Source organism: Urocitellus parryii, chromosome 3 (assembly GCF_045843805.1).
Source record: "Urocitellus parryii isolate mUroPar1 chromosome 3, mUroPar1.hap1, whole genome shotgun sequence".
In the NCBI taxonomy this organism is placed as follows: Eukaryota; Metazoa; Chordata; class Mammalia; order Rodentia; family Sciuridae; genus Urocitellus; species Urocitellus parryii.
Window position 1 is genome coordinate 42,474,111 of NC_135533.1, and position 14,504 is coordinate 42,488,614.

General features: G+C 42.5%; 1 protein-coding gene across 1 annotated transcript in view; it reads right to left on the reverse strand.

The window, feature by feature from the left end:
* Positions 1-412: 412 nt before the first annotated feature.
* Positions 413-14,504, reverse strand: part of Wnt2 (Wnt family member 2) — a 41,157-nt gene continuing 27,065 nt past the window's right edge. The window contains exon 5 of the mRNA XM_026410568.2: positions 413-1,169. Coding sequence (XP_026266353.1) covers positions 940-1,169 — 230 coding nt within the window. The 3' untranslated portion in view covers positions 413-939. The remainder of the gene's footprint in view (positions 1,170-14,504) is intronic.

Below are 14,504 nucleotides of genomic sequence, written 5' to 3' on the forward strand. Positions count from 1 at the left end.
GTTTTCATTCTCAAAGTTGTTTCAATTACAAAATTCCATGGATCAGATGCATAAGACCGAATAGGAATTTCCCCTTTCTTTATCTGCACAAACACGTTTTTCTGATATTCCTCTTACTAAGTTATTTCCCACCATATTCACCCAATAGTTACAGAATATGGCTGGATGGTCCATCTTCCTATGAATTCCCTTCAGATCCTAGTGAAGTCTCATTTCTAAAGATTCTTTAATATGGAGGAGACAGTCATGCATAGCAATTACTCTCTGTGGATCTGGCTATTGTGAAGATTCAAAACACCATCATACCAAAGGATACACATTCCCACTTTGTTACATCAGAGTTTAATATGGCAATAAATGCCTTGAAAAGTATGCATTTTAAAACTGAAGTTTATTGAAAGCCATCCTTTCTTCAAACAATTGCCAATTACCCCTGGGCATGGTAGCTGCGGACATTACTCAATCAGACAAAAGCTTTGCTTGGTCTTTTCAAGAATTAAAGATAATTTGGTGGCCGTTGATTATACTTTCCTCATTTCCCAGAGGGAAGTATGGAATCTCTTAGCTGTGATCATTTATTGGAAGACACAGAGAAAGCTACTTTGAGACGCTCTTTGCCCCTGGACAGCTGCTCAAAAAAAGAGAAAGAGTCTAGGTGACAGAGGCTGGGGCCCATCGCTCTCCCTCTCTAAGAACCTGTCATGCCATTTCCAAACAGAACTTACCAGGAAGAGAGGTGACCCCAGAATGCTGGAAGACAGACAGAATAGGGTATACTTTATGTCCTGGAGGCCCCAGCAAGGGAGAAAAGACTTCTGTTGAGACAAAGGCCACATGCCTTAGGAAATATCCCCCAGGAAACAACCCAGAGGTCCAGTGTCCTTGCAGATCCAATGGAGTCCTTGCAGGAAGGAAGGTGGACAGTGAGGTCCTCTGGAGTCATGTGGAGGTTGTCCAGTCGGCATTCTTGGGAGCCTTGCATGTGTGCACATCCAGGGCTTCCAGGCAGTCTTGACAGCGCACGGCGCAGCACCAGTGGAACTTACACTCGCACTTGGTCATCCGGGTGATGCGGGAGGTGTCATAACCTCTGCCACAGCACATGACTTCACAGCTGTCCATGCCTCTGGAAGTCAGGTTGCACACACGGCCTGCTGTACCCAGGGAGCCTGGAAGACAACCCAGGAAGGTGTCATTGAAAGGGTTTGAGTGGATTACAATATGTCTCAGGAGGAGAAGCAGGAGGTCCATCCTCTGGCACAGGGCCCCGGCCCCACCTCTACACAGCCTGGTGCTGTAACCCCGATTTATGGGTCCATGCAGCTGATCATATCATTTCCAGAAGCTGCAGGGAGCTTGCAGGGGCCAGGAGGACAGAATTCAGGAAGGAGGGTCATGAAACTTTGGGTTTGCCTTGGGCAACCTGAATTCAGCTCTGAATTTCAGAGTAGTTTTACCTGGCCTTGGGTAAGGGCATCATTGGGTGGGCAAAGCCAGATCCTGATTCCCACTCTCCCAACCTCAAACCATATTAAAAGAAGCAGTGACCAAGGTTAGTTCTCTCCAAATTTGTAGGGGTATAGAATCCACAAAGGGAGGAAAATCCACCTCCGCAGACCTGCTTACACTAAAAGCTTATTAGAAAAAAACTGGAACTCTGGTTGCTGGTGGGGAGAGGTAGACATCATTTGTGTGAAACCCTGGGGAGGGAGGGACCAGCCCTGCCTGGTTTATCTCCCCCATCCTAGGCAATCAAGCAGGCTACAGAGACATGTGGGAGGCACCTGTGGAGGCCAGGATTCATGGCCTTCACAGAACAGAACCGGCATTAAAAACCTGTTAGGAATTACGAGTGGAAAGTCATCTTTGTTAATCAGGGAAATGTTTGCTAAATGGTAATCTATATTTATGTATTCGCTTTCTGAAAAAGAATGAAAAAGACAGAAAGCCTCTTAATTTGCTCTATTTCTGGGGAAACACACAGAAGTCTTTTACAATAGCATTATCAAACAGCAGAACCAAGTGCAGTGGACATTTTGGTAGAGTTTTCTCAGCTAATAATGATCCTTTCCATTTCTTTCACAGAGCTCAGCACCCCAGCAGCCATGTTGAACATTACGCTGCTCACTGGCACTGAATGAGTGGACCAAGGGTGCGTACCTGACTCATGTGCAGCTTATCAGGCAGATTTCCATGGGGCTGTGTGATTTTGACAGTCACTACCTCCATGGCAGTCATGTTCTGTGATGAGGTCTGTGGACTAGCAGAGATCCAGAGAAAGACAGGAATGAAGTGAATACACAGAAATAGCAAAGATGGATCAGGGAAAGAGAATACTGTCTGACACTAGACTATTTTCTGGTTCTGCTTCCATTTCTCCTAGAGGCCTGGCTGGTCTCCAACCTTTGAGTTCCTAGAGACTGTATTCTTCTAATAATTGTCCCCTTTTAGCTTAAACTGATCCCATTTCCATTACTTGCAATCAACAATAATAAATAATTGACAAACTAGAGAAGCCAAACTCCTTATGGGGGGGGGGGGGGACCCTTATATCAGGATGGAAAACATGGTGATTTAGCTTGTTTTCAGTTGCTCCATCACTGAACCAGGAATGTCTCCCTTTTCACAATTTGTACAATGCCTCGTGACACTCTGTTTATCTCAAACTGCTCTGTGTTAGAATTATCTACATAAATGTCATGTTGCCCTGCCTGTTCAGAGTGACCAGGGAAGCAGTAGGGTTCAAGCAGGGCGTGGGGTCAAAAAGAGCAGGGGTGGGGGCAGAACAACTCTGCCTGATCAGCCGCCAAGAGCAGGAAGACAGGCAGAGGAATTTCATGAGGACAGGAAGGATGGCAGAGGGCCGGAGCCAGGGTGGAGGGTGGGTCAGCCAGGGGTGGCCCCAAGCCTACATCATGCTGAAGAAGCAAAGCAAAGGGTTAGAAGCAGAAGCAGATGGGCCTGGATTGGGGGACAACCATGAGGACGATCCTCAAAATCACTGATTGTGCAAAAAGGACTCCCTGCCAAATGGTGCCTCTTAACAGCACACCCATTATTTCATTCAATAAACATTTAGTGAACACAAACATGTGTAAGATGCTGTGTTGGCTGCCTGGGGTTTTGCGGGGAGGGAGGGAATAAAATAAATAGGACCGAGTTCTTATATTCAGGGGCTTCAAAACATAGCACAAGATAAATGTGTGGGAAGAGATGCTTCCACTACGTTTGGAAAATTGTTTCATTTGCTCAGGGCCTACTGAAAACCACAGTAGAGTCATGTGCAAAGTAGCACAGCAGGCAAAGCTCAAAGACAGTACAGCGAGGTTATTTAGAGCATGGACAATTCAGAGTTCAGTCATAGAGCTGATATGCGTATATTGTGTGATCGTGGACAAGTTACTTAATCTCATTAAGCTTCAGTTTCCTCTCATGCAAAACTGGGATAAAAGCAATTCCTTCCTCAAAAGGCTTGTGTGGGGATGAATAAGATAATGTGTGAAAGCGCGTGGCATAAGTGCTCTATAAATGTTAACCATCCAATCACTTAGCAAATGTTTACTGAGTACCTACTATGTGCGAGGCACAGTTTTGGTAGTTTGAGATTTATTAGTGAACAAAGAAAAGAGCTTCCCCCAAAAAACATATGTCCAAGGGGCCATGGGCCAACCATATTATAATAATTAAATTTTTGGTATTAATAGTAGAAAACAGAACCAGAAAAAGGGTCCTCAACTGCTTGGTTTTACAGAAAAGGTGGCATTAGAGACAGGATGCAGAGGATAAGATTTGCAGGGAATAAACAGGGTGAAAGGCATCCCAGAATAAGAGAGAATGTCCTAGAGGAAATTCCAAGGACAAGCTCTCAAGAGTTCAGATTCAGGGGCAAGTTCATGAGTGTGCCAAGGAACAGGATGCCTCTTAGGCAAAGAGCATAGAAAAGGAGACCAGAGCAACAGCAAGCTCATGCCTGGCTACAGCTTGCACTTCACTCCTTGGTGGGTGGTAAGCTAGGCCAGACTTTTAATTAAGGGAAAACATACCAGAATGGTAAGTCTGGAAGCACAGCTTGGGGCAGGGAGGTAAACCTTGAGGCTGTGTCACAGTCTAGGCCAAAAACAATGAGTGAGGACAGAAGTAGACCAGTACCCAACAGGCCACAGGGTGAAGCACCAGAACTTGGTGATTTACTGAATTTGGGGGTGGGGGTAGAGGTGTCAAGTAGGAATACTGGAAACTGGCTCCACAGCAAGAGGTGACTGGTGCCGTTTGATGAGAGCAGTTTCAGTGGATGATCTGGACGATGTTGTGGTAGAAGAGCAAATGGGAGGAGAGGACATGAGGGCAGAGCCTGTGGGCCAAGTGTTCAAGAAACTTGATAATGAAGTGGATGAAAAAGGGCACAGCTGCAAGCACTGCTGAGGCCCAAGCGGAGGATTCAAGGTTGGTTCAGGCCATGACATTCCTTCATAGTCTGTGACACAGCAACAGACATCGAACACAAGGTTTTCATTTCAGACTAGGTTTGCACATGAAGAACAAAAATGGGGAAAACTGGTCAATGATATTCAAAGTCAGGCTAGTGATTTCTCGGAGGGTAGAGAGAAAAGGAGGATGAGGGAGGCTTCTCGAATCTTCTGGAATGCCGAGCCTCTTCTGTTCCTTGATTCCCATGGGCACAGGTTTGTGGGTATGTTCATTTGAGAAAATGTGTATGTGTGGCATGGGCACAACCCTGCATGTGTGGTCTATTTCAATAACAAGAAGGTGGTGGCGGTGGAGAGGAGGAGGAGGGCCACATGTGCCAAGGCCAGGAAAGCAGGAAAGCTCTCCGAAACAAATGAGGAGAGAGGTATTCCCCAGACCAGAATATGTCACAAGGGGAGAGAATCAAGAGTTGAGGTTGGAGAGGTGAGAAGAGGCTTACCGTGACTGGCTTTGAGTAATGTCAGAAAGGGTTTAAACTTCAACCTGAGGGCAAAGGAATTTTTTTGGGGGGGTGGGAGGCAGTGGTTACTGGGAATTGAACTCGGGGCACTCAACCACTGAGTCACATCCCCAACCCTATTTTGTATTTTAATTAAAGACAGGGTCTCACTGAGTTGCTTAGCACCTTGCTTTTGCTGAGGCTGGCTTTGAACTCATGATCCTCCTGCCTCAGCCTCCCCAGCCTCTGGGATTACAGGCATGTAGCACTGTGCCTGGCTAGGGCAAAGGAAATCTATTGGGGGTTTCAACACTATATGATTATAGTGTTGAAAAAAAGGGCAACACTATATGATTCATGTTTCAGAAGGATCATCAGTGTTCTGGGGTTGAGTGACATGAAACAGGTCAGACTCAGGGCAGGGGACCCACCAAGTGCTCTGGGGGGACTCAAGGCAGGCTGGCTTGAGAGGGTGGTGGTGCAATGGGAGAAGTTAGTGAACAACAGAAGTTGAGGAGGCAGGACCAACAAGACATGGTGACTATCAGATGGATGGGAGGATAGAGGCATCAGGAGTGACTTTAAGGTTCTGGCTTGGGTGACTATATTGATGCTGGGGATTCCCTAAGGTGAGAAATGCCTGGAAGGAACAAACTTTGAGAAAGATAAGGAGCTTAAATTTTCAGCATGTTGAGATTGCCGTGGCTGTGGGTTATCAGGTAGAAATGACTGAAAACCCTGTCTGGGACTCAAGAGGGAGGTTGGGATACAGATGTGGACTTGGAAACTTTTATCTAGAAGTGGTAATTGAAATAATAGGTTTGAGGGAGCCCCAACAGGTGAGAAAGGACTTTTGCTTGGCATTACAGAGGTGACTCTAAATTTCTAACTTTTTGTGTTTTGTTCATAAACCTTGCCCACCAGTAAACATTCTTCACTTCCACTGATCTACAATATGAAAGCATGAATATATTACTATGTGTTAGAATATTTATCCCCTTTGGGGCTGTGAGGCTTCGGGGAATAAGAGATTCCAGGGTCTTGTTCCTGAGTCCACAGTGGCTCAAAGGCTAACGAGGTCTGAGTGGTGTGCTCACTCAGTCTTGTGTAATGCTCATGGGTTCCCCAAATGCATGAAATTGGCCTGGACTCTAAACAGAGAGATTGCTCAGTGAAGTGACCTCAACACCATCAGAACTCAGAGAGGAGCAGACACAGCAATAACCACTGACACGGTTGAAAGTTAAAAGTGGTTTCAGTAAAGGAAACAAAGGCTGGCAATGAGATGTCTCAGTAGTTCAGTGCTCAGCTAGAAAATGCAGAGAAACACAGGGAATCTGGACATGCCACTCTCCGCTGGCTGCCCACACAGGGTGTAATGAGGGCCCAGGAGAAGCAAGATGAGAGAGGATTTTTGAGGAGTGAGAGCCCCTGATGTGGAAAAAAGGGTGAAGTCGCAGCCTGGAGTCTTAATGGGCCCCCCTGAGGTATCAGGATACCAGGGAATGGGCTGAGGGGGAGGGGGAGGGTGTCTATGAAGTAGGAGAGGATGCCTGGCTATAGACTGCAAATTGGCCCTGCTTTGGGATATGGATCTCATTAGATCTAATGACAAACTATAGGGCAGAAGGGCAGTTCGGATGCTTGCTGCCATTTTAGCAGAACATAGATCCATTTCATCAAAACTCTGAAAAGAGCATTTTTAGAGTGCAGAATCTATATAAAATTTGCTTGTACTGGTTTCCTTTAATGGAATCATAACAAAGACTCATTATTATTGAGAGCAGCAGGTCTACACTATCTTACCAACCTCCTGTCAGAGAGCTTCACCATTATGCTTAAAATAAAAGATCAGAATCAAAATTGTGTGTGTGTGTATGTGTGTGTGTATGTGTGTATGTATGTATGTGTGTTTGGTGAAAGAGAGCCACTGAGTTTTATGATGTGCCTACTTGTTTGGGACATATAAAATTTTAGATATTCCCCCCCCCCAATAATATATGAACATATATTTAATGAGTCACTCATACCCCTATTTGGGCCATGATGGGAATCTTAGAGGATAGAAACCCAGCTATACCTAAATGCCTTAAACCTATAAGGGCAAGTTTTCATATTTTCAAAAATGAGTAGGATAGAAGTTCACCCTTTCCTTTCTGCCCTCTTATCTTCCTTCATTTCTCCTTCTTTCAAATTCTCTGCCCTCTATTTCCCTTTGTCCACCAGTTTTTCCCTCTTTGTTTACAAGTAGAGGTCCAAAGTGTCTGGCGCATTTGCATGTGTGAGGTGCATTGTACCACCCTATCCCATTGCTTTGGCTGTGAAGTATGCCCCCATTGGAGACTGGCCCAGGACAGAGCCCAACCCCCAGACACAAAGACTCTTGTCATCTTTACCCCAAACAATTATTGAGATCTTCTACCTAAACTCAGTGTGCAGGTCTAGGCGGACCCTGGAAGGTCTTCCAGTGCCTCAGCTGGGGGAAGGAGCTGCTTCTGGCCTCCCCATCTGTACTGTCCCCATCCCAACTCACTCAAGAGCTCACATAGGCACCAGGGGAAAGAGAAGAAGAGTCTGAGTTTCTAAATCACATGTGTTAGGGACCACATAACATACTTTGGTGAGGCAGTGCCGAGGGAGCTTTACAGAATCGAGCATACCATCCCCAGAGCTATAAAATTAATAATGGAGTCAGGGTTCCCAGTGTAAAAACATTTCTGTCTCCACCAACATGCATCTTCCTGACAGCAGAGGAGGAACAGAGGGCTTTGGCTAATAGTTCCCAGACCCATACCTCTGGGACCTGGAGGAAGGGCGCTCCAGTGTGTGTTCTCTCTCTCTGGATAGGCCCATGTCTTTGGAAATTCCTGCCACTCAGGCTGACAGAGGCCCATATGTTGACCATTAGGGCATAAAGCAAGATTCACTTAAGCCTGTCATCCAATAGGCTGTTTCTCCTCTGGTTGACTTACACATTGTCAGTAATGACACAGATTTATTGAGGGAACAAAGGAATGTTACTGAGCAAATGTTAGAGACCGCACATTCATCTACTTGCAAGGTTTGCCCTTCCTCACGTTAAGGATCGCACAGCTAACGCTACTTAGGCAAGACAATATCTGCACTTATCTCAGATGATTTTATTCAAGATTTTCATGACATGAAAAAGTTTGACTGGCACAGGAAAACCTTGTCCCATTAAATTAACACATCTTTTAATGGAATTAATGCTATGGCAGGACTTTGTGAGGCTTTCCATATCTGGCATTCCCACCCTACCCACAGTTATTTCCTATCCTACCTGTACCCTCTAAGCAGGCCATCTCCTCACTGTCCCACTGAAGGGACCATGAAGACTTTCTCCTTAAAGAGTTACTCTCATTTCCTATGTTGGCTTTCCTCACCCTCCTTTCCACGGAAAGTCTTCCTATGCTTCAAGATTCAGGCCTACTGGAGCATCTTCCATAGGGTACCTCCGTCTGCTTCAAGCCCCGTGTCCTACAACTGGGCTCAAGTATTGGCTGGAATTGTCTGCCCAAGAACAAGGGTTGGATCTTATCCTTTCTTCTATATCCTGCACAATGCTCAGGTCATCAACAAATATTTGCTGATTTATTAAACTAAAAACAATTCCTTAAAAACTCTAGAACAGGCTTCTCTTTGGCCCAAGGAGGGTACCCTTCTCCAGAGAGTGATCACCCAGTCCTCAGGCACCTGGTGGAAGCAGAACAGTTAAACCTTGTCTCTTCAAATGACTGCTCTGAGTAGATAGAGAACACATAAAAGAAATGTGGCACATGTTTTTAAATGATAGAAATTCAGAATGATAACTTAAGGGAGTTTGTGGCATCAAGTTAAGGTTCTATTATTGCAAGCAGAGTATAATGAATTAAAATTCATTTAGTTATTGAATCATAAGAACCTTATAAACCACTGGATAAAGTACTTTATCTTAAGAGACACAGAGAAGTTAATTTGTCCATGGCTACCCTATTACTAATCAGTAGAAATAGCGATGCGATGGTTAGCAATTTGTAGCAACACAGTCTCCTTATCCATAATGGTGGACTCTTTCCTAATATAGTAAAATTTACTTAAGTTTAAAGAAGAGATGTACAAGTGAAAAATTAATTTTGTGTAGAAAGTTTAAATGAAGTAATCAAATTAATTATTTAATATACTTCAATATCATCCATTTGTTTGCAACACATTAATATGCTAATTAGAAATTAGTTTTTTCCTAACCCTTCCGTCCCCAAACCACATCTATTTGGTAAATTCTTGATTGTTAGTAGTAAAATTAGGTCAAAGGGTTAGAAATAAGAAAATGAACTCTTCATTGTTTTAAAAGTTACTTTTTTTTCAGTTTTCCCAAATTTAATCTGATTGCTACTGTCAATTCAAATTAAGGTATGTTTTAGCATATAATTAGAATAATTCTTCTAAGTATTTATATTTTGAAAGAGAACACATTTCTAAAGATCTTCCCCATAACATAAAATGGCATAGACATAAAAACTCTTTTTGCTTATGTTAACAATAAAATCAGATGAACTACCCAGCAATCCCACTGATAGTAGTAAATGAAGGGTAAAATAACTGAGTATCTGATGGCCACTAAAAGCAGTAGGCACAGTTTGCTGCTATGTTTACTTGGGACCTTTTTTCTCAACCAGGGAAATGGCTAGCAAGCAATATCTGAAGCTCTATCAAAGCCATACGAATGCACTTCAATATGAGGGAAATTTTTCATTTAAAACTTGCATGTAAATGAGAAGTTTTATAAATTTGTGTGTGAAAAGGTAATCAGGTGATGAGAAGACATGCTTTGTAATTCCCTATAAAGAAACCAAGCCATATTTAGGCTATGAAGCTGCACCAATATACCTAAGAATCCGGGTAATCTAGTTGAAATAGTCTATGTTGTTTATAACTTGCCATTCCTTCAATTCAATGATAGGTATTGGAGATTCAGTGAATAAGACAGAGTTCCTGTCATCATGGAATCCCCACTGGAGTCCAGTGGAGCAGAGAGGTAACTAATTAACTAAACTGTGGCACATGCTGTGAATGAAGGAACAGAGCTTGAGTTCTGTTTTGGCCAAGGGGATGGCAGTGAAGATGGAAAAGAGGATGGAATCTGCATTCATTTTAAGAGGTCCTCATGATAGTTTTGGTGATGGAGGAAACAGAGAAGGGGCTTTAACCAATAACCTGCAGGTTTGTGGCTTGACCACCAGAGTAGATGGTATTGCCATTTCCTGAGAAGGGAAAGACTTAAGGGAAAATAAGTTTCAAAAATTGGGCAAATCAGGAGTTCATTTTTTGAACAGAAGCCAATTGATATAAGTGTGAGGAATTTAAGCTGCAGATGAGGGAATGGACACAGGGTGAGGCTACAGGACACAGATGAGGACAGGGATAGCAACAGGAATACAGAAGGCCACATGAAAAAGTAGGCCTCAAACTCCATCATGTTGGTTTAGGCCCCAACTTCCTTAATAAGACTCCTAAAGTGCAAGAATTAAAATCAATAATCAACAAATGAGCATATTATAGTGATGCAGCCACATCACTGTTTATAGCAGCACAATTCACAATAGCTAAACTGTGGAACCAAACTAGATGTCCTTCAGTAGATAAATGGATAAAGAAAATGTGGTATACATACACAATGGAATATTACTCAGCAATAAAAGAGAATAAAATCATGGCATTTGCAGGTAAATGGATGGAGTTGGAGAATATAATGATAAGTGAAGTTACTAATCCCCCAAAAACATGCTGAATGTTTTCTCTGATATAAAGAGGCTGATTCATAGTGGGGTTGGGAGAGGAAGCATGGGAGGATTAGATGAACTCTAGATAGGGCAAAGAGGTGGTAAGGGAAGGAGGGGGTTGGAGGTAGAAAAGATGTTGGAATGAGACAGATATCATTACCCTAAGTATGTGTATAAAGACATGAATGGTGTGAATAAACTTTGTATAGAACCAGAGATATAAAAAATGTATTCTATATGTTTAATATGAATTGTAATACATTCTGCTGTCATATATAATAAATTAGAATAAAAATAAATTAAGAAAAGAAGGTACACACAAAGAAAGAGTGTTCAGACTGAGCTCTGTAAAATTTGCCAACTGTAGATGTATAAATGAAGAAATTAGACACTGAGATTGAGGAAGGCTAGTTATTGGGGATGGAGGAAAATCAGAAGAGTGTGGTGTTATTAAGGTCAAGAAAACAGTGTTTTAAGGAGGGAAAGAATAATTATATTGTAGGCACTTAGGAGTTTGAAAAGAGGATATACAGTGTTTAGTATTAACTAAATAACAATCTAAAATGACCTATGAAAATAATGACTTATGAGCTTCATCAAAATATTTTTCATCAAGTTCTCTTTGGATTTGTCTTGGTGCCTTTCAGATATCAACTCAATGCTTTCTGTAAGTTTTAAATCAGAAAGAGATGAATAACTTAATTTTTATGTTGCCAAATGGCAACTCCAAGGTGAGACCTTGTGCAGAGTAACGAATCAAGGACTGAAGCCTAAGAAACACCCCTTTCTATCCAAGCTTGAGGATTCCTTACCATCCAGAATGTGTGCCCTTGCCTGGTTGCTGCCTGGCTTGTCTATAAGAGCCATGAGAGCAATGAAGCCATGAGGGTAAGGATCAATCCTGCCTTCCCTCTCTTTACATTCCTGGGGCTTCTGTGTCTGGCACATAGAAGAATCTCAATAAATATGTATTCAGTGAAGAGGGATCCACGATGGAGTGGTGCAAATTGAAAATATTATTATGTAAGTAGGGTCTACCCATGGACTAACACGTTGTTCTCTTGCTTTTAAATCAGCTCATGGGCCACAATCTGCATTGACAAGTTTTTTTGCAAACCAGGCTGCACCACAAGGAATGTGAAGAACACCAATCTCTGAACACCATGATTGGGACTGAGTTCTCATGGGTTTTGAGTTCTGTTTGCCAAATATAATTCATGTAGGAAAAACAGTGATACTTGAGAGCTTACACCATCCGCAGCCTGCAGCTGTCAGCCAGGTATCAGGTTTTCAGCAGGCAACAAGTTGCACACCTGCTGAGTTCCATGTGTTTTTGAACTTGACTGGAGAAGAAGTGGAGGACTGCTTGTTTCCTATAGTTGGAGAGGAGACCTCAGGGTGACCTCTGACCCAGGTCAGGGTTTTACATCATAAACAGTGAAAGTGGCCTGTGATTAGGTACAGATGCTTTCTGTGAGAGGATAGCAGCATTCCTTACTTAGAGATGCACCTATCTCTAACTGAAGGGTTTCTTTGATTTACAGATGCCTGGGGCAATAACCGAGTAGATAACTACACTCCTCCCAGAAAGCCCTGCTTCCCAGACCTGGCCTCCAGTTTGGCCTGCAAAATGTCACATGCACGACACTTGGTGTTTCCCACTCTTCAAATCTGGGCTGCATGGAGGAATATTTATAGTTGACCATCAGAACCTTCACTTTTTTCAATTGAAGACTAGGGGGAAATGGCTTATTATTATTGCCACAATAATATGTTCTTTGGTATTTATTTGTTCATTTATTTATTTATTTTGGCTTACTCTTATTTAGGAACAGTTAAAGACACTAATGATGTTAAAAACTTAAAGGGTTTCTAATTAAAAAAAAAATTTCAAGGCAACCTGGGTGCTTAATTCTGGTCCCTGTTGACCTCACCACTTTATGGGCACCTCTCCTCATTAAATTCCTATGTCCTCAAGATGCTTCTTTATTAAAGAGGACCCCTGCTCCCACCTACCACCACCCACATTTCTGAAGGTACATGGTATAACAAGAAAGGTATGGATTTTTGTTTTGATTTTTATGTATTTTGTTTGTTCATCACTTACAGGCCACATGATCTTGGGCAAGTGAAATAACTTCTTGGAGACTCATTTTCCTTCTCTGGAAATGGAGGAGAGTGCTGTGAGGAGTCAGGGAGATGCATGTAAGGTGTGTCATGCAGGCCTGCCTCTGAGTGGGAATTAACCCATGCTCCCAGCATGGATCCCAGTGATGTCTGGGCATACCACAAACACCCCAGGGTCTCCACTCTGTGATGCTTCTCTGTAGTCTTGGTATCATCATTTCAGGACGTCAAGCTAATTCCAGTGAATGCTTTGACAGCCAAAATCATTTTAATGAATTACCTGTAGTGTAAGAGGTTTTCTGAACATGGAGGGCACAAATGCAAAAGAATGACCCTCTTATGCTGGGTGAGCCAAGGCAGGGGTATTTTGGGGCTGATGTTTATTTAGAGCTCTTCAAATAAAGAAAAAAATTCCCCCCTTTTAAGAGATGGGTACTCCAAGAAAATAGAATGTTTTACTGGACTTCTCCCCTAATACTTACAGGCAAACCAGGATCATGCACTGTCTAAATCATTGATTTTTCAAACTCAGATGTGCTTAAATATGAAAAGCATGGAGAATCTCAGGAATAGACCCTGATTCATGAGTCTTTCAAGAGACCCTAATTATGGAAAATAGTAGACTAGATCTGAAGACTTTATCCACTATAGCCACAGCACAGATCTAATTGACAAAGCAAGCTGACTCATGTCTGCTCATGAGTGACTTGAGCAGGAAGCAAGGAGTAAGACCAATCAGTTCCAAATAGAGATGACTTGATGATATTCAACCTGCTCACCACCACTATGCTTCTAGTGCGGGCAAGTGGAAGGAGCTCAAGAAGTTGGATATTACATGTGAATGATTTAAAAAGAAACAAAACAACAAAGATTACAACAAAGTAGAATGGATAGTATGAGATAAAATGTAGGGAAGGGAAAATAAATGATAGTTAAAAAATAAAATTTAAAAAAGAAATTGGATATTACTTGAGGTTAAATTTTACTGCAAATATTTGACCTGTTTTTGAGCCTGACAACTCATAATGTAACCCATTTTGAACATGGGAAAGTTCCATTTACTAGAAAACAGATCCTTCCTAATGCGATTCTAGTGCAGGCAGAGGGGCCCCCAGTGTGTGCTGCTCAACATGCTCACATAAGCTGGGTGGTTCCTTAATGTAGACTGACCAGTCATCAGCACTGACCCAACACCTTTGTTTCACAGAAACAAAAGGCTCCCACAGCCACTGTGAGTTAGAACCAGGTCTTACAATTCTCTGTCACATCTCTATGCCCTAACAAACAGAGGTTAGAAGGTACTTCAGGATGATTCCATACCAAAAACTTCTAGAACTGTGTTGATCAGTTGTGTTGACCACAGAAGTTTGTCCTAGCCAAAATGAAGCCTCATCTTTAGAAGGCCATCACACAACCAAACACCAGCCCCTGAGCAGACAAATGAGTTGAGGCTTTCTCAGAGAACATCAGCATCTCTTACCTGTGGCTACGTGTATAGGACTCCAAATGTGAATGATAGAAAAAATATTATTTTAACAAACTGGACTCTTACCTACATGATATGAAACGTTCTGAATCATCTTTTTACTAGAACTATCATCTGTGGTCAACAGAATGAAAAAGAAACATCACAAGGTTTACATGGATAACTTTTTCTTGCCCTCTGCTGA